Source organism: Scheffersomyces coipomensis, assembly GCF_036884675.1.
Source record: "Scheffersomyces coipomensis strain NRRL Y-17651 chromosome Unknown DFJ63scaffold_5, whole genome shotgun sequence".
NCBI lineage: Eukaryota > Fungi > Ascomycota > Pichiomycetes > Serinales > Debaryomycetaceae > Scheffersomyces > Scheffersomyces coipomensis.
In genome coordinates, this window is record NW_027042896.1 from 528,191 (window position 1) to 546,766 (window position 18,576).

The 18,576-nt window shown below is 29.8% G+C and overlaps 10 protein-coding genes across 10 annotated transcripts; 4 read left to right on the forward strand and 6 right to left on the reverse strand. All coding sequences in view use genetic code 12, as the record gives it.

The window, feature by feature from the left end:
* Positions 1-1,213: 1,213 nt before the first annotated feature.
* Positions 1,214-1,651, reverse strand: DFJ63DRAFT_314214 (uncharacterized protein; the record flags this gene model as incomplete). Its single annotated transcript, XM_064906312.1, has 1 exon — positions 1,214-1,651. One exon carries the CDS (start codon positions 1,649-1,651, stop codon positions 1,214-1,216), a length of 438 nt encoding a protein of 145 aa, XP_064760939.1.
* An 883-nt stretch (positions 1,652-2,534) lies between these two features.
* Positions 2,535-3,823, forward strand: RPL43A (60S ribosomal protein eL43). The gene is made up of 2 exons (XM_064903869.1): positions 2,535-2,797; positions 3,353-3,823. Coding segments are annotated over exons 1-2 (279 nt in total). The 5' UTR covers positions 2,535-2,795; the 3' UTR covers positions 3,630-3,823.
* A 193-nt stretch (positions 3,824-4,016) lies between these two features.
* DFJ63DRAFT_288913 (ESCRT-II subunit protein) lies at positions 4,017-4,613 on the forward strand (the record flags this gene model as incomplete). Its single annotated transcript, XM_064905180.1, has 1 exon — positions 4,017-4,613. One exon carries the CDS (start codon positions 4,017-4,019, stop codon positions 4,611-4,613), a length of 597 nt encoding a protein of 198 aa, XP_064760941.1.
* A 756-nt stretch (positions 4,614-5,369) lies between these two features.
* On the forward strand, positions 5,370-7,094 carry URA7 (CTP synthase; the record flags this gene model as incomplete). The annotated part of the gene is made up of 1 exon (XM_064908367.1): positions 5,370-7,094. One exon carries the CDS (start codon positions 5,370-5,372, stop codon positions 7,092-7,094), a length of 1,725 nt encoding a protein of 574 aa, XP_064760942.1.
* A 393-nt stretch (positions 7,095-7,487) lies between these two features.
* DFJ63DRAFT_314217 (uncharacterized protein) lies at positions 7,488-7,913 on the reverse strand (the record flags this gene model as incomplete). Its single annotated transcript, XM_064906313.1, has 1 exon — positions 7,488-7,913. The coding sequence occupies one exon, from the start codon at positions 7,911-7,913 to the stop codon at positions 7,488-7,490; it is 426 nt and encodes a 141-aa protein (XP_064760943.1).
* Positions 7,914-9,698: 1,785 nt separating this feature from the next.
* On the reverse strand, positions 9,699-10,631 carry DFJ63DRAFT_314218 (uncharacterized protein; the record flags this gene model as incomplete). Its single annotated transcript, XM_064906314.1, has 1 exon — positions 9,699-10,631. One exon carries the CDS (start codon positions 10,629-10,631, stop codon positions 9,699-9,701), a length of 933 nt encoding a protein of 310 aa, XP_064760944.1.
* A 113-nt stretch (positions 10,632-10,744) lies between these two features.
* On the forward strand, positions 10,745-11,858 carry DFJ63DRAFT_186308 (uncharacterized protein). The gene has a single exon (XM_064903855.1). It carries the CDS (start codon positions 10,859-10,861, stop codon positions 11,819-11,821), a length of 963 nt encoding a protein of 320 aa, XP_064760945.1. The 5' UTR covers positions 10,745-10,858; the 3' UTR covers positions 11,822-11,858.
* A 37-nt stretch (positions 11,859-11,895) lies between these two features.
* DFJ63DRAFT_336375 (mitochondrial 37S ribosomal protein mS42) lies at positions 11,896-12,678 on the reverse strand (the record flags this gene model as incomplete). The annotated part of the gene is made up of 1 exon (XM_064908368.1): positions 11,896-12,678. One exon carries the CDS (start codon positions 12,676-12,678, stop codon positions 11,896-11,898), a length of 783 nt encoding a protein of 260 aa, XP_064760946.1.
* A 126-nt stretch (positions 12,679-12,804) lies between these two features.
* Positions 12,805-14,408, reverse strand: TIP41 (Tip41p). Its single transcript, XM_064903854.1, has one exon. The coding sequence runs from the start codon at positions 14,269-14,271 to the stop codon at positions 12,931-12,933; it is 1,341 nt and encodes a 446-aa protein (XP_064760947.1). The 5' UTR covers positions 14,272-14,408; the 3' UTR covers positions 12,805-12,930.
* A 93-nt stretch (positions 14,409-14,501) lies between these two features.
* GDE1 (glycerophosphocholine phosphodiesterase) lies at positions 14,502-18,284 on the reverse strand (the record flags this gene model as incomplete). Its single annotated transcript, XM_064905135.1, has 1 exon — positions 14,502-18,284. One exon carries the CDS (start codon positions 18,282-18,284, stop codon positions 14,502-14,504), a length of 3,783 nt encoding a protein of 1,260 aa, XP_064760948.1.
* Between the last annotated feature and the right edge of the window lie 292 nt (positions 18,285-18,576).

Genomic DNA, 18,576 nt, shown 5'->3' on the forward strand with positions numbered 1-18,576 from the left:
TTGGTTATCTCAATTGATTACGATCAGTTCAATTGTGGAACCATATGTGTGTGGATTGTGTGAATTGGATTGGCTTAAATGTTCCAAGTTTAACTTAATTCATATGATATTTCTCTTTCATAAGTTACTCCTATGCTACTTATGGTTTGATTCCATAGTATCACATAGATAGTTGCTATACAGTTGAAAGGTACAACTTTTGATTTTCTTATCTTTAAATTTCTTTTTTTCTGTTTGTTTGGCGGGTTTGAAAAAATAGCTATCAGTCCCAAATAGGCAATTGGAAGACAAGGCGATAATTTATTTTATTTTACCGCTATAAACTAACAAATTAAGTATAAATTGTATAGTTCACTATTTGATTTGATTGATTGATTGTCTATGTGGTTAATGATAATCTTAGCTTGTCATTGTCATGTCTTGGCTCGTTAAATTCTTTTCGTGTTTCAATCAATCTTGCATATCAGTTACTACCACTGCTACAAATAATGTAACACATATTGTTCCAATTACTTATTTGGGCAGATCCCGGTAAATTCTTCTTATCAACATCGGATTGATCTATTCTGTAAAATTATATCGTACTTAACCATTTAGCGGTTTTACTAAGTGAATCAATCTAGTGATACATATCATTTAATGAGATATTAAATTATCATTATCGGTAAATAAATCTATTAAACACTTCGTAATTTTAAAATGATATGATCCCACTTTTATTAACGAGTTAGTAAAAAAAGAAATATATATGGCTTTAATTTATGATTAAGATAAAATTAAGATCATATCATATCATTGGTGATGATGATCAAATTAATGTTACGGATAACAAGGGAAGGAAGGGTTTTGAATCACTGGGTCATTGTCATTATTACAGACAGATCATCAAACTAAAATGAATTAAAAGATATGCATTATGTATACAATTATTAAATGACATATGGCTGAAATTAAATTAATGGCTTACTGATATGATATGAAGTGGAGTAAACTGGAGAGGAATGGACTGGAATTGGCCTGGACCGTTTTATATTTTATTTTGGATGTAATTTTGTTAGCGGTTAAATATTGAGATTAATTCCTAATTAGGAAGGGATAATAAGTCACCTGCCCATTTGCACGTGATGTAGTCTCTTGTTTAAAGATAATAATAATTCTACTTTGATTAAACAAATTGGGCTTACCATAATTATTTGTCCCAACTAAACAACTGTTAGATTAATGATAAAATAACACTTAATAAACTAACCATCAATAATAATTTTGGAATTTTAATCATTTGAGAATCTGATTTTGTTGCCTTATTTACGGCATATGATAATCCACAATTATAAATTACATTATCATAAAAGTCAGTTCCATTTGTATTTTCAAGAGAGATAGCCAAATTTGATAACCCACAATCATATTCTTGCAGAGTGATATTTGGTTGTAGGTCTCTTGACATTAACTCCAGACCCAATTGTCTCTTATGTTTATTCATATATTGATAATAACTTATTCCACATTGATAATCATCTTCAAACTTTTGTAACACATAACTCACATCAGTCAAGTTAGTGATATCAATTGGGATATTGGTGATAGTGAGATTTGTAGATCCACAGTCTAAAAACGTCAAGTTTGATGGATTTGAAGCAAGGTTAATCATCCTTTCGTTATATATATGTTAACAATTAATTAATGCAAATTATTTTAAAATCCTTGGAAATCGGAATATATTTAAACTATAGCCAAACATTTCCTTGACGGTTAAGTTTTATAATCAACAAATTGATTAACCCCTTCTATGAAACGACAAGTCAAGGCAAGGCAAGGCAAGGTACTAATCGAAACTTTAATTAATGCGATAACCATGCATGGTAAATTTGCGCGTGAAGACTTATTTGCAAAGGAGGTTTATATAATCAATATAGAGATACAGTACTTAGTTTTAATAGAATGATGTGCAAAATGGGCTAATCATAAATCTGTTACCAATTCTCCTTATTTTTGTTGGGATAGTCTCACCAAAGATATCAGTGATGTATAGATTAATGATAAGTAGAAAGTATGGAAGGTAATAATAATAATAATATTCTGCAGATTTGTAGCCTCGATATGTTGTTAAAAATAGTTTCGGAATAGTTGTGAAATTATCCACCTTAATCTTCTTAGGTAAATGCAATACACCTACTAAGGCACCTACTAAGGCATCCTTTAATTGGGGGTAAAGTAAATTAACATAGTTACAGATAAATATGATTTTTATAGTTTCTCTATCCCAACTCATTTCCTTACAATTCTAATTGTATATATAAATGGTACTTACTGTTTTCAGTAAAATATTGTCGAACGTGGTATAACAGTACTTCAAGTTTACTGAAGTAGAGTAAACTAGATTAGATTAGATTAGACTGGAGTTGATCTAAGAGTAAATATGATGGTAATATTAATTAGCAGTAATAGATTAATTGATAATACGCCCAATTAGGAAATGGGATGAAAGTCACCAGGTCTGCAACCCTAACTATAGACCAACACACGTGATGACTATTTCGATTAATTTGATCAATTTCGCACTACTCACCATAATTAACAGTGAGAGTAAAGAGCACTAAATAATCAGTTAACTATGGAGGGCTTTTATATACAGTCCTGATGAAAATTCCTCTTTACAGAACAGTCAGTCAGTCAGTCAGCTCTCTCTTCCAATCCTTGGGAATGAAAAAAAAAATTTATTTACAGTAATAAATAAATAAATAATTCTTTATTATAGTATTCTTTTAAATCAACTATAGAATTAATATATCAAAATGTATGTAACCCATAGACCATATCCATATCATTGGAATGAATAGGAGTATTATTATCAAATTGTTGAAGTGTCAGAATCAATCAACCATCATAGAGTGAATGAATCAATCATGTATCAGTATGGATAGAGACCATAAATATTTTATCATTATTAAAGTGGACAAGGGAATGAAGAACTAATGTGATAATCATATCGAGTCATAGACATATCATTAATCAAATGTAAAGAAGAACTATTCCTAAACAATCATAGAACGATAGAATCAACTACAACTGAAGTATCATATATTTATAACTAATTTTTCATATCATTTTATCAATCCAAGTTATGACCATACGAATCATATTCCATCATCATTCAACTTTTTAAACTAGTAGAATCAATCACAAGATATCATTACATACCCTCAAGTACATCAAATTAATCATTTACAAACTCTTCAAATCTATAATAAACTATCACTTCAACAACACATATGATAATACCATACCATTCAATACATCTAATGTATCACTACATGAAACATTTTATACTAACATAACTCTTTTTTTATAGGACTAAAAGAACTAAGAAGGTTGGTATTACCGGTAAATTCGGTGTCAGATATGGTTCATCTTTAAGAAGACAAACCAAAAAATTAGAAGTTCAACAACATGCTAAATATGATTGTGCTTTCTGTGGTAAAAGAACTGTTCAAAGAGGTTCAGTTGGTATTTGGTCATGTAAATCTTGTCGTAAAACTTTTGCTGGAGGTGCTTATACTGTTACCACTGCTGCTGCTGCCACTGCTAGATCAACTATCAGAAGATTAAGAGATTTAGTTGAAGCTTAGATTAGTTTTAATGTTCATAATAATATAAAAATATCACTTACCTTTCATATATAAAAAATCAAAAACCAATAATATTAATAAATATATTAATTGTATTTTAACAAATCGAATTTGTATTCATTTATATAGGTAATTCTTACCATTTTCGTGCTAGGTAAGGTTAATCTCACTATATTGAACTATTTAATGCACTCTAGTGAAATGTGATCATTAACATTGTAATAACATTTCTATCTTATATAAATGTAGTAGTTAAAGTAAATAGTTAACCCATTTTTCACTTTAAATTCTCTTTCACGTGACCAACTCCAGCTTTAAATTTCTGAAGTGAGATATTTTTGGCCACTCAATCATACAACAACTCTATATTGATATCACCACAATGATATGACTACCACTATAACAGATTTCATCTTTCCTAAGATTCATACTTTCCCACCCTTATACACCAAACAACCGAATTCAACCATCTTATCTAATCAACTTGACTCATGGTGTCAAATAATCTTATCATATTGTGAATATTATCGAATAACATCATTAACGATAAATGGTATACCTAAATATACTCAATTAGAAACTATCGATCTTGAGAAGATTCCTCCTATATTTGAGAATAAAACAATTAATCGAACTACTAATGACGATTTCAAATCTCTGATTATTCATCATTTGATTTATAAATTGAATAAAGCTGAATATATCAATCCTAAGAAACCAGAATTGGGGATTTATATATATTGGCGATCATTAGTAGAATGGGGACAATTGCTTTATGATTATGTGGATAATTCAGGTCAATTAGGTACAGTGTTGACGATTTATGAATTAACTAAGTCGGATGAAAATGGATTACCTGATAGTTTAAAGAATTTAGATGAGACTTTATTGATTAAGATCGTGAAGGATTTCTTGATTAAACAAGGTAAGGCTCAAATCTTGATGACTGAAGATAATGAAATTGGTGGTGTTAAGATTGTATAACATTTTTAATGTAATGATATTTGATAGAATTTTAAACCAGTGTAGGTCCCATTCTTGCCATTGATGTTAGTTTTCATTTCATTTATCAAGTTGAAATTGGAGATAGACATCACCAGGCAGATATATACTAAATAACCTCTGATTATAGGTGATTTCGTTTTTGCAATCACCAAAAATTCACAGGTTATGGCTAATTCTAGGTACTTCAGAGAAACTTTTACTTTATTTTCATTATACTAAGGTTTATCATTAAGATATACTTTACCCATCTCACTTCTCATGAAGTGTATAAATTAGCCTACATTGATAGTTTTATAGACTAATAAAGAATTGTATAACTTCCTAATTAGGCAGTCTAGAAATATTTATCCCATCGTTACACAAAAAAATATCACTTTCTCATCCTCACTATAAAAAATTTTCTGATCACCATATTCAAATTCAAATTAAGTATAAAATCTTCTTCTTTCTTTCTTCCCGCTTAAATCAGTCATTTAAGAGGGCAAATCTATAGATAGAATACATATCATCAATCAACTCATTCCAACTCGTTCGTTCGAATTGTCATTGATCATTTTAAAAAAAAGTGTATTGAAAAAGAACAAATATTGATCCATTTATTTGTTGTTGTTGTTTTTCAAGATTCATAGAATTTATAGACCTATTTAATATCGTGTCAATCGACGTGTTTTAAAAGCCCATTACTCTTGATAACCATCGTGGTAATCCATATTATAAATATTATAAAAGTTTAAAATGAAGTACGTTGTTGTTTCTGGTGGGGTTATTTCTGGTATTGGTAAGGGAGTATTAGCTTCTTCTACTGGATTATTATTTAAAACTTTAGGATTAAGAGTTACATCGATTAAAATCGATCCTTATATGAATATCGATGCTGGAACTATGTCTCCCTTGGAACATGGTGAATGTTTTGTTTTGAATGATGGTGGTGAAGTTGATTTGGATTTAGGTAATTATGAAAGATATTTAAATGTTACTTTAACTAAGAATCATAATATTACTACTGGTAAGATTTATTCTCATGTTATTGAAAGAGAAAGAAATGGAGATTATTTAGGTAAAACAGTTCAAGTAGTTCCTCATATTACTGGTGCTATTCAAGATTGGATTGAAAGAGTAGCTAAAATCCCCGTTGATGATACTGGATTAGAACCTGAAATTTGTATTATTGAATTAGGTGGTACTGTAGGTGATATTGAAAGTGCTCCATTTGTGGAAGCATTAAGACAATTTCAATTCAGAGTTGGACCAGAAAATTTCGCTTTAATTCATGTTTCATTAGTACCTGTTATTCATGGTGAACAAAAAACCAAACCAACTCAAGCTGCTATTAAAGATTTAAGATCTTTAGGTTTAACTCCTGATATGATTGCTTGTAGATGTCAAGAAGAATTAGAAGTGGCTACCATTGAAAAAATTGGAATGTTTTGTCATGTTGGACCTGAACAAGTTATTGCTGTTCATGATGTTAATTCAACTTATCATGTTCCATTATTATTAATTCAACAAAAAATTATGAAATTTTTATCTAAAAAATTACAAATTAAAGATATTAGTCAACCTGCCATTATAAAGGGTGAACAATTATTATCAAAATGGAAAAAATTAACTAGTGCTCATGATAGATCATTTGAAACAGTTACTATTGCTTTAGTTGGTAAATATACTCATTTAAAGGATTCTTATTTATCGGTGATTAAAGCTTTAGAACATTCATCCATGAGTTGTAATAGAAGATTAAAAATTGAATGGGTTGAATCATCTGATTTAGAAGAAGAAACCAAAACCGCGGATTTATCAAAATATCATAAAGCATGGCATTATGTTTGTCAAGCGGATGGGATTTTAGTTCCAGGTGGATTTGGTAGTAGAGGTATTGAAGGTATGATTGCTGTTGCCAAATATGCTAGAGAAAATGATATTCCATATTTAGGAGTTTGTTTAGGTTTACAAATTGCCGTGATTGAAATTGTTAGAAATATCCTTGGTATAAAGAATTCTACATCTCAAGAATTTGATAAAGATATTTCTGAAGATGAAGCTTCAGTAGTTTATATGCCTGATGTTGATCAAGTTAAATTAGGAGGTACTATGAGATTAGGTATTCATTCTACTAAATTTGTGGAAGATTCGAAATGGTCAAAATTAAGACAATTATATGGTGGATCAGATGCTGTATTAGAAAGACATAGACATAGATATGAAGTTAATCCTAAATTAATTAGTGATATTGAAACCAAATCAGGGTTAAATTTCATTGGTAAAGATGAAACTGAATCCAGAATGGAAATTATTGAATTAAAAGATCATAAATTCTTTGTCGGTACTCAATATCATCCTGAATATTTATCTAAAGTTTTAGATCCTTCAAGACCTTTCTTAGGGTTAGTGGCTGCTGCTGCTGGTATCTTAGATGATGTTTTAGCTAGAGATGATTTAAATTATAAAGGTGAATTTTAATCATCTTGTCTATTTGTTATACTCTTTTTCTTCCTTCTTCTTGATTACTATTGTTTCTTAATACTTTACCTTTTTTTGTTATAATAATCATAATTGCTTTATTACTTTCATTTACATAAACCTTTTTGCATAATAATTTGCTTCATATATAGATAGTAGATTTAACCCCCCTCCCCCCTCACAATATACATATATACATACGCTAAACCCCTACGCTCACCCTGTAAAGATATGATAAACCAAATCAATTGTGTTCCTGCCATTATACAGATGATATAAAAATCAAATCTATATTATAATTCTAATAAATAAATAAATAAATAAGCAAATAAATAATATCCTGTAAATAAGGATTTCCCAAATCAACCTCCTAGACCCTTAATTGCTGCAAATTTAATCTAAACATGCACCAACCCAATCTATATCAGGATCTATATATAAATCATGAGGTATATCGTTAAACCGCAAACCTTGAGCTACGATTCGATGGACCAGATCATAATTCAACCATCTACTTCTACTTGGATCATCTTCTTCATAGACATTCCCACTAAGCCCAACACTACCAATATTACCACTTGTGACAAAATCAAATACACATTCATGTACTCCAAAGTCAATACCTTCTCTATCCATATCTCTTAATTCAAATGGTTGTATTAGTAAACCACCATTTGGTTCAATGGTATAATTATATCTTCGACCTGTTGTATTGATACAAGTTATGAAATCGATAATGTGTGACTCATTAACATAACGTATGGCAGAAACAGACGATAATAAGCAAATTAGGACGAATAAAAGTTTAGGCATTATCATTATAGTGATATGATCAGGTACTTACGGTTGAGATACTTAATATCACACTAAAACTTAAAAAGATAAAGAAAATAATAATACCAAAAGATGATGTAATTAAAGTTAGAGGTTTAAACCAATTAGAGACGAGATCAGAAAAAGAGAGTCCGATATTAAGGAGGAGGAGACACACTAAAACTTTAATTATTTCAAATACCGACAATGACAATGATGACCGCCCGCTAAAATTTCTCAGTAAATAAATTAAATTTACCCAGTAGCGTAAATAGCGAACAGACTGACAACACAAAACATTAGCTAACATATGGTAACAGCAATATTCCCTCTACATTACCAAGAATAGTAATAATAAAGTAACGTAACTAAACCTAGATTAACTTTTTGAGATGATTTCGCCTAATACATATTGTAGTCATTAGAGTTAACTTAAGTGAATCATCGTTTCATATAGTGTGTAGAGTAGAGTATACTGAATGATGATGAGGGTTCATATGCATTCATTCAATTCTCACTAAAATAAATCTGGAGAACGATTATTTAAAGGAGCGGGCCCGCTCCTCATTTCCAAAATTTTTATAAATCATTCCATTTCTTCTTCTTCTTCTTCTTCTTTCTTCTTCTTAATCAACCAACGAATTCAATCAATTCAACAGTTTATCAAATCAAATTTTAATCAAATCTTACCATGTCAGCTTATACTCAAACTTTAGTCAATTACGGTGATGAAAAGGGATGTGATTGTGGTCCAGATTGTAAATGCGCTAGTACTGAAAGTTGTACTTGTGGATCCAAGAAATAAGTAAGTAAGTGAATTAATTTGAATCTTGTTTCTTTAATCAATTATGTTTGCGTTTTATGATGATGATGGGGGTCTGGTGTTTATTATTTAATCAAATCACTGAAAGTGATTATGAATGAATTTCATGATGTGTATAGTTGTTTTTATAGTTAATCTTAATATATTAGTATTATTATTTCCTATTATGTATTGTCTAGTTGTAGTATAGTAGTCAATAGCCTTGAATAGGATAAGATAGGCTATTACTCTTAGTCGTATTGACGGAACTACGGATCATGGATATCTCTTTGTTGCTACAATCATACCACGTAATCAATTCCCAAACATTAGTTTAATACTTACTCCTATGTTACACATACACTGACTAGAATGAAGAGGGGATGACTAAACTATGAAACAAGCTTTTACATAGCATCTTAATACTTTCTTATCATAAAACTCTAATAATTGATGGTTCCTACTGTTTAAAGGTTTACTCGTAAATAAGACTTAAACTGCAAAAAAAGAGATTATTTATCACCATTTGATTCCGACTTTAGTAGAATTGTGGTATGATAATGGTTTAGCTTGGTAAAGATAGGGAGTTTCTTGGAATTGGAATGTTATAGCTCAATTGTAGGTATCTTCCCCTTCCCATGCATTTGTAATTTGTAATTTTTTAACAAGAGAAAGTATATAAATAGAGAAGGAAAGTCTTTCCCTTTCATTTTCTTGCTAGTTTTTAGATAAACCATTCGAAATCAATTAAAACCATTTCACTATTATTCAATCAACTACTAATCATGTCTAAACCTTCAACTACTACCAAAGGATGCAAAATCTGTAACTGCTGTCCCATTAATGCTTGTGCTTGTCCTCAATGTTGTGGTGGCGTCTAATTCACGGATTCCTACTTTTTATTAAGTTTATAGTATCTCTTTGTTTATTCATCTATAAACGTCTTTTTATATGTATTATTCATTACTGTACAACTTCACCTTCCTCCCTTACTTTGAAAACTGTTTTATTATAGAACCATACTCTTCAGTAGTTACAAATTCCTCTACTTTACTATTACTCAACTTTTGTAATGATTCATTTTGTTCTAAATATTGTTTAACTTCTTTTAAACCTCCATCACTTAATTTTTTTAATTTATCATTAAATGAATTTAATTTAGTTATGGTTAATATTCCTACCCACCCCTTTGGATAATCATCAAATATTTCAATGGCTCTAAGGAAATTATTTCTAGCATTAATTAAAATATTCATTAATTCTAATAATTTATCCTTTCTTTCTGTTTTTAAATTCTTTTCTTCTTGTAAAAATTGATAATAATAATTCAATCCAACTTGATAATAAATCGGATATATGAATGAATCTTGTAATAAAATCTCTTTAAAACAATGAATCGCTTTATCATAATGTCCAATCTTACTATATTCATGACCTAATTCTGACCATGCTATTAAATCAGATGGTTGTAAATCTAAGAAATAATTCAAAGTTTCAATATAATCTTCATTATCATCTTCATTTTCATTCATACGACTGAATGTAACTAATCTTCTGGCCAATTGTATTTCATCAGGATTTCGATTAATCAAATTTAAAGCTTCTTCTTTATCACCAATAGCTTCTAAATAAATCGATTGTAAAAGCTTTAAACGTTGAGATTTCTTATTATTGCCAAATTGATCTAATAATTTATTCAATACAGTCTTAGCTTCAATATCATTCTTAGTTAATAACGCTAAATAGAATTGTAATTCATAAAGATTAAATAATTCAACCGTAGCTAAAGTATCACCACTTGATAATAAAAATTGTTGTAATTTATCATGATAATAGATTAATTGTGGAGGATTGAAATTAGCAAATGATCCTGATGAAGCAATTAATAAGAAATTGTTCTTAACCACATTTACATCAGCCATATTGAATTGTAGTTGGAACTATGATTGGATGTGATTGATGATACTGTTCTTTGATGGTTGAGGGCTGTTGGCAATATTTCAAAACTTGATTTTGTCCACCATCATTTTTACACCACAGAAAAAAAAAAATGGCAGCCACCACCCACGCTGATTATTGTTTACAATTGAAACCACTATTTGCAATCAAGATAAACCACTAGCAGGCAAGACCAAGCACATCCAACGACATGTCACAGGAACTAGCTGGTGCTTGTGATAAACTACTAACTTCAACTTCTATACTATCGCATACATACGGTATACCGACCATCACTTCAACTCAAGATAAGATTGATGATAAGATCAATCGATTAGAACAAGAACACGTTAAATTATATGATGAATTGACTCATAAATTAGATGAATTGATATATTTGAATGAAGTAGATCAATTACAACATGATGATGAACAAACCATACAGTCTAAATATGAAGAAATTGTTCATTTATACCCTATGCTTCCACCCATTAAATTAGAATCATTCATAAAAGCTCATAATTCAACTATAAAGACTGATTTATTATTGAATAATTTTATCCAATTAACTGGTCCTATACTACGATCCATACATCAAGATAATACATCATTGACCAATACTGAATTGAATATCTTGACTAATCTTGATAAGTTGTATGCTTTGGATAATGGACTTGTGTTTCAAATCATGCAAAAGTTTAAACTGGGGAAACTTCATGAACAAGAATATAATCAATTACTTGATGATAATGAAAAGTTATTAATAGAGAATTTAAAACCTAAATTGATGGCATTGAAAGATTCAAATGAAACGTTATTATCATTACATAAACAATTGATTAATTCAAAACAACAACAAGTGGATGGGATTGATCTCGATCAAGATATAATCAAACAGATTGAATCAAAGTATCATGATTTAGTCCAACAATGGAATTACTTATCGAAACTATGTACGTTCTTACCTATGCTTATCACTAGTTTACCTTTGAATTGGTATGAAGATAAAACATTATTCAATATCATTCAAGATTGTGAAGATTTTTCAGAGAAATTAGATCGATATCAGACATTATTGAATGTTGAAACTATAAAGGATATCGATACAAAGGATCTTCTTATGTTAGATTTCGATGAATTGATAAATGACAATGACAATGTTAATGACTTATGAAAATATGTATTGTGTTAGCTTTAGTATATACAAGAAAATAAAAACGTAATATATATATAATGTGTGAATGGGGTTTAAACTTGGAAAAGTCTTTTATTAATAACATCCCAATTTATACAATCCCATAAGTTTGATAAATAATCAGCTTTACCTGTAACACCATAATCATTAAGATAAGCTTGATCCCAACAATTTATAGCTAAAATAGGTAAAGTATAATCTCTTTCATCATTCTTAGCTCTTTCCTTTAATCCATTTAAATATTCAAAACTACCTTCATCAACTCCACCATTCAAATCCAAAGATTGATTCTTACCATAATAATATGGTGTACCATCATTATTACATCTTATAATCTTTAATGATTTATTAGGTAATTCAACTAAGAAAACCCATCCTTGACCAAAAGATGAATCAGCTAATAATAACATTCTTTCTCTAAATGTTTCCAAATCAGGGATATCTTGATATGATAATCTTTCCAATAATAATCGAGAAGGTCTGGTCTTTTCTGCTTCTGATTTAGGTATGAATTGTTCCATAAAGAGATGATTATTATGAGCTTGAGATGCATAATGGAAAATATGTTGTTCAGTAGTTTGCTTTGCTGTATTTAATAAGATTTGAAATGGAGTTTTCAATTCATTTTCACTCCCACTAGTATGTAATGATAAATTCAACGTTAAATATTTTTGATAATTGATCCATGCTGATTGAAATCCATGGGAGGAATATAATCCTTCAATACCATTGATAACGTATTGATCTTGATTCTTTAAAACAGGCACATCATGAAAGGATCTTCTCGAAGTCTGTATTATTCTTCCTGCCAATCTACTACCACTTCTATGAAACATTTTAGTGATGTGGAGATACTTTTACCTTTGATCGTGTTGTATAGTTTGAAGTTGAAAAAAATTGAAAGTTTGAAAATTTTGAAAACTATCGCCAAAAAAAAGTAAATTCCTGCACATAATGTAGAGTATACCAAATTGGCTGTTAAAAGTGGATTACATATGCACATGAGCTGTAACTACAAGGAACTACCAGTTAAGGTAAACAAGAATATATATTGTATTTGAAATCTACTACTTACCACTTCTAACATACTAATCTTTTATATTGGATTCCGTAACTGTAGAAATCACCGGTATATTTTGGGCCACCCAATTTATATCTCTTAATAATTTCTTGGGATCATTATTATTTTTATTACTAGTAACGATAGTTAATAATTCATCATAGGGGAATTCTTGTTCTTTATATTCTCGTAAGATTTGATTGGTTTCAAAATCTATGAATACTCTGGTATCTCTAATTCTGAATATAACATTATCAATTCTTAAAAAAAATCGACATAATAATAATAAACATGTAGGCATTACTCTTATCTTAGTGGAAAGCATTGATATCCCATTATCAGCTAATTCATCTTCAAATAGTATCGATTCATCAAAGAATAATATCGGATCTGGTTTTAATAGTTTTTGAATTGGAATTGGTTGAGTGGATTTATGAAAGGTTAAATTCTTAACATGACCTTTATAATTAGGTGAATAAGTCCAATCATAAGGTTTCAACGTATCTAAGTTTTCGGTGAATGTAGATATATCTTTGGTAGAATTCTCTTTTAATGCCTTTTCTGATTTTTCACTTGAATTTGATGATTTCGATTTTCGGGATGCTAACCATTCTTCATGATAACTTACTTTAAATTTACAATCAGGATCTAATGAATCTAAAGCATCCAATGCATTGAATTCAATTTCTTCACCCGTTTTATCATTTATAATCCTTACGAAATTATTCCCAAATATCATTTCTGGTAAGGGGAAATCAAACCGATGTTCACTTAAATCATCCAATTCTTGAGAATTTAGTATTGGCTTCTTGACGGTATATATACTCCAATCATTAATGGTTATCGATGGACGATCTTCAATTGGGAATGATGCTTGTGGAGCTGGGATGATGACTCCTCCACAATGTTCACATGAGGGATTATTACATTCGCCATCGTGAGCAATGGCTGGAACTGATACAGAAGCACCTTTATGATTATTATGTCTATTACTACTAGTACTCGGGAATGAAGAACTCATTATAGATGAACTCGTCCTTGTTGTCGTTGTGGTAGTCTTTGATATTAATGATGGATGTTGGGGAATACCAGAGGTACGCGTTATATTAGAAGTTGCAGTGAATTGTGATGAAGTAGAACTTACATGAGGATGAGGAACAGAACCACTAGCTTGACCTGATGGCAATCTTCCACTAGTATGTAATCTTACCATTTCTCTAGCTTGATTTACATGTACAGCTTCAATTCCGGCTCTCGGTAACCTTGGTTGATTTGGTCTAGCAAATATCTTTGAAGACTTCGAATGATCTGGGGTGGTGCCTGTACCCACATGGCCATCTTCCTTACCTTTGTTTTCTGGATTGGACATTATATTTATCTAGGTATTGATGTTGATTTGATCTGTCTTAATGTTGGAGTTATACGATGAATAGTTAGTTTGATCGAATAAAAAAATTATCTCACCAAAAAATGGAGTAATCAAAAAAATGCAAGAAATGTTCTACGCTACCAACCATTTTTCAAAAAGCAAACTAAATGCACAAATTATATTTTAAAAAAAATCTACTTAATTGTATATCTATACTTACAATCTTTTTATTAATCTTCATCATCAAGGACCTTCATAGCATGATCTTTTCTTAATCCTTCTCTAACTGCCAAAACATTATCCACAATAACAGCATCAACCCCAGCTTTCATTTGAATCTTGGCTAATTCAGGATCATTATTATCACCACCATAAGTAACACAGACTAAACCGGAAGATTTAACTACTTGAGCTAATCTTGGTGTCTTCACTATAGCACCTGCTGCACTTACTATTCCTAACAAATTCCATTTCTTAGCAAATCTAACTGCATTTTGTAAAGATGATGCTCTAATATCAGCCATGGGTGAAGTACCTGATTCAGTTAAGAATAAAATAGGCATGGTTGGTTGTTTTAAAGATAATAAAGCACAAACATCAGGATGGAATGATGAGAATAAAATATCTCTACCGGAAGTGTTTTCATCATAAACGGTTTTTAAAATAGTATCGACATAATAATTTAAATCCATGGCAATTTCACCCATATTTTCTTCTTGAGCTTCATCCAACATAGGATATTTCAATTCCATATTGAATCCTACATTCTTGGGAACCTTTTTGAATAATTCCTTTAAAGTAACAAAACTTGAAGCCACAGATAATCCTCTTGCATTACCTTTGAAACCTTTATCTTTCCAAGTTCTAGTTAATTTCATTCTACGAGTATTTTGATAATGATGAGGATCTTCATCTTTTTCAGATAACTTATCTTCTTTATCAATAGTTGATGATGATGTCAATTTGAAATCTCCAATTTTATTCAACTCATGTGATGATTTAGCTCTTGGTCTATATTTCAAAGCTTCATCATCTTGAGTTTTCTTTTCAATATGTTGCTTATTACCATCTTCTTCACTTAATCCAAGGAATTGTTCTGCTGTTAAGGAATGCATTGGAATATCAACTCCTGATTCAGCCACTAAGAAATCATGATAAACTACAGGAACTGAATCCTTAGTTAATTGAACATCAAACTCAACATATGATGCTCCTAAAGAAGCAGCAGCTATGAATGATTCTACTGTATTTTCACCTAATTGTAAGGATTTTTTACCATTTTCATTCTTACCTAACCCTCTATGACCAATAACTCTGGTCGAAACTAATTGTTTCCAATAAGTATCAGATCTTTCAATCGACATTGATTTATGTTCGAATGGAGTCACACATAAATATTCAAATCTAATGGATCCTAAAATATCCAAAGTTGAAGATTCAAGAATTGGAACCGTGATATTATTATTCAATGAACGATAATTACTTCCAACTTTAGTATAGGCATCTTTTAAAATCGCCATGGCTCTACCTAATACTTTATCATTCAGTTGTTGAGGTTTAGCAAGTTCAGAAGTTAATTGATAAGTTGGAATCAAATCAAATGTAATGATAATATCATTTGATTTAACATTATTATTTAATTTAAATGTAATTGGATCAGTAGCACTACCATGATGATCTTCCAATGGTAAATCAATTATAACTGGAGGTTCAACCAATTTATTCGATAATTTCTGTTTACACGAGATTGATAATGATAAAGCGGTATCCAATTCAGTTTTGAAACTTTTCGTTAAAGCAGTTGAAATTTTATTTAAATCAATTGGAGTTTCATTATCCCTTAAATCAGTAGTACCCAAGGTAATTAAAATTAATGATTCATCCGGTTGTAAAAATCTATGGCCAAAAGATTTGATAGGTTTGGCGGCTTTTCTTCTTTTACCAAGAGGAGATTTCGATCTTGGAATTGATGAGGATGAACCAGTTTGTTTCAATTGTTTATAAACATCATTCATAGTGATATGTTTAGAAGTAGGTTCAGGTAATTTATCAATACTTGAAGTGGCTTCAAGTGATATGGATTGAGTTGGAGTGATTGAAGGAGGTAAACTAGCTTCTGAAGCAGCAGCAATAGCAGCAGAGGCCGAAGCAGAGAATTCACGAGGTAAATTATTTTCAGGATGATAAACATCATAAATTAACACTTTTTCATTTTTAGGTTTTAATAAATCAGCAATAGCTAAATGACCTCTTAAACATGCATGTTCCATAGGTAACCAACCGGAACCATCAACGATTTCAAAATTAGTATCATAATCTAATAATAATTCCACTACTTCTTTATACCCTTCACTAGCAGCAATGAAAATTGGAGTCCACCCAAATACCAATTCCCCAATTTCAGGATCAGCTTTATTCTTTAATAAGAATTCAACTAAATTAACATAATTTAATTTAGATGCGATATATAAGGCAGATTCATTATTATGTTCTAAGTCAGTATAATTAATATCGATTTTTCCTTGAATTAATAATGAATTTAAAATTCGAGGGGAATTTAATCTTACTGATAATAATAAAAGATCTTGACAAGTTAATTTATTAGCATTATTAAAGATGATTAAATTTTCAGTAGTTTTAGGATGTTTACCGATGATTGATAAATGTAAGGGAGTTAAATTTTCTTGATCACCCCAAACTTCAATATTATCAATGGAAACGTTGGTATTGATTAAATCCCAATTCGATAAGTAATCCAAGAAGATATTGGTAATTACTTTTAATCCATATTGAGCCGAATAATGAAGTGGAGTTCTTGAATAATTATCCTTAGCAATAAGAACTTGTTTTAAGTTTAATTTAGGATCGGAATGTTCAATTTTATGAAGGATATAAGATAACCCTTCGAAATTATTAGAAATTTTCTCATCATCTGATTCTTCTTCTGGGATTTCACCTTCCTTTGCAGTTTGTTCTTTAATGAATTGTTTCTTACCTAAACTGATAATATGTTGATGAAAGAAATTTCTACCACTAATGTCAGAAGGATCATAAAGGAAATTTTCATAAATTTGAGATTTATTAATGACGAATTTTTCTAAATAAATGAATAATTCATCAATACAATGAGTGGAATTATCAGTTGCTGATTTATTTAATAATGAAATTAAGAATTTTAATGAGATACGATCAGTAACTTTACTTAATTCAGTAATTAATAAAGATGAATTATCAGTTAAGATTAAATCGTAATAATTATCAAGAGAAGATTGATCGAATGAATGTCTTCTTCTTGTTCCAATATTAAGGAATTTAAAATTTCTTGATTCATTTCTAATAATTTCAGCCTCAGATATTTCTTCTTCATCTTGTTTTCCATCATCTAATTGATTAAGTAAGATATTAATGGTATCTAAACTTGAGATCAATTCAGTTTCATTAGCAAATGGTAAAGCATTGACTCTTGTAGATAAATAATTATCTTTGTTTTGATTTGATAATTCAAATGAGAATTTAGTTTCACTTGAAGAATCTAAATTATCATGAATTAAGGATGATATTTTCTTATCTAATTTCTTTAAGATTTTGATAAATCCTTTATGATTCAATTCTCCAAACCATTTTAAATTCCTAAAAATAGTTTTCAATTCTAAAAGGATATGTAAAATCTCATCTAATTCATCATTTGATTCAATTTGATGATTAATGGTTTTTGATTGATTATTATATCCTAAAACTTGAATGATTTTATCTAATCTACGCTTATATTCATTATATTTGACATTATAGAATTCATTAACTCTTTCAATATCACGATCCAATTCAAAGAAGAATGAAGATAATACATGACTGATAATATCTGATATTGATTGAGTTGATTCCAGTTGATTTTGTTGGAAATCATCAAATACTTGATCAACATTCTTAATGATTTTCTTTAATTGTTTATATTGCATGTAAAAGATAGACCATTCAGGAATCTGATGGGATACAAATGTCTTACCAAACTTCATCTTGATCTAGTCGTTAATGTGATGATAGCGATTGATAGGAACGATGAGGAATTACGTTTTTCTTTTGTGATTGATGATCAATCCAATTAATCAATTCAATGAATGGATCAACGTGATAGAATGAACTTGATCAATCGATTGATTCAATACCAAAATGAAAGAAATCAATTGAATCAGTTTGATTGACCGTCAATTTTTGAACAAATTTTATTTATTTATTTCTTTGTATGGAGTTATTTGCAGCCCCAAAAAATTGGTATTACTGTAATTTACACGTGCCTAATTTTACCCT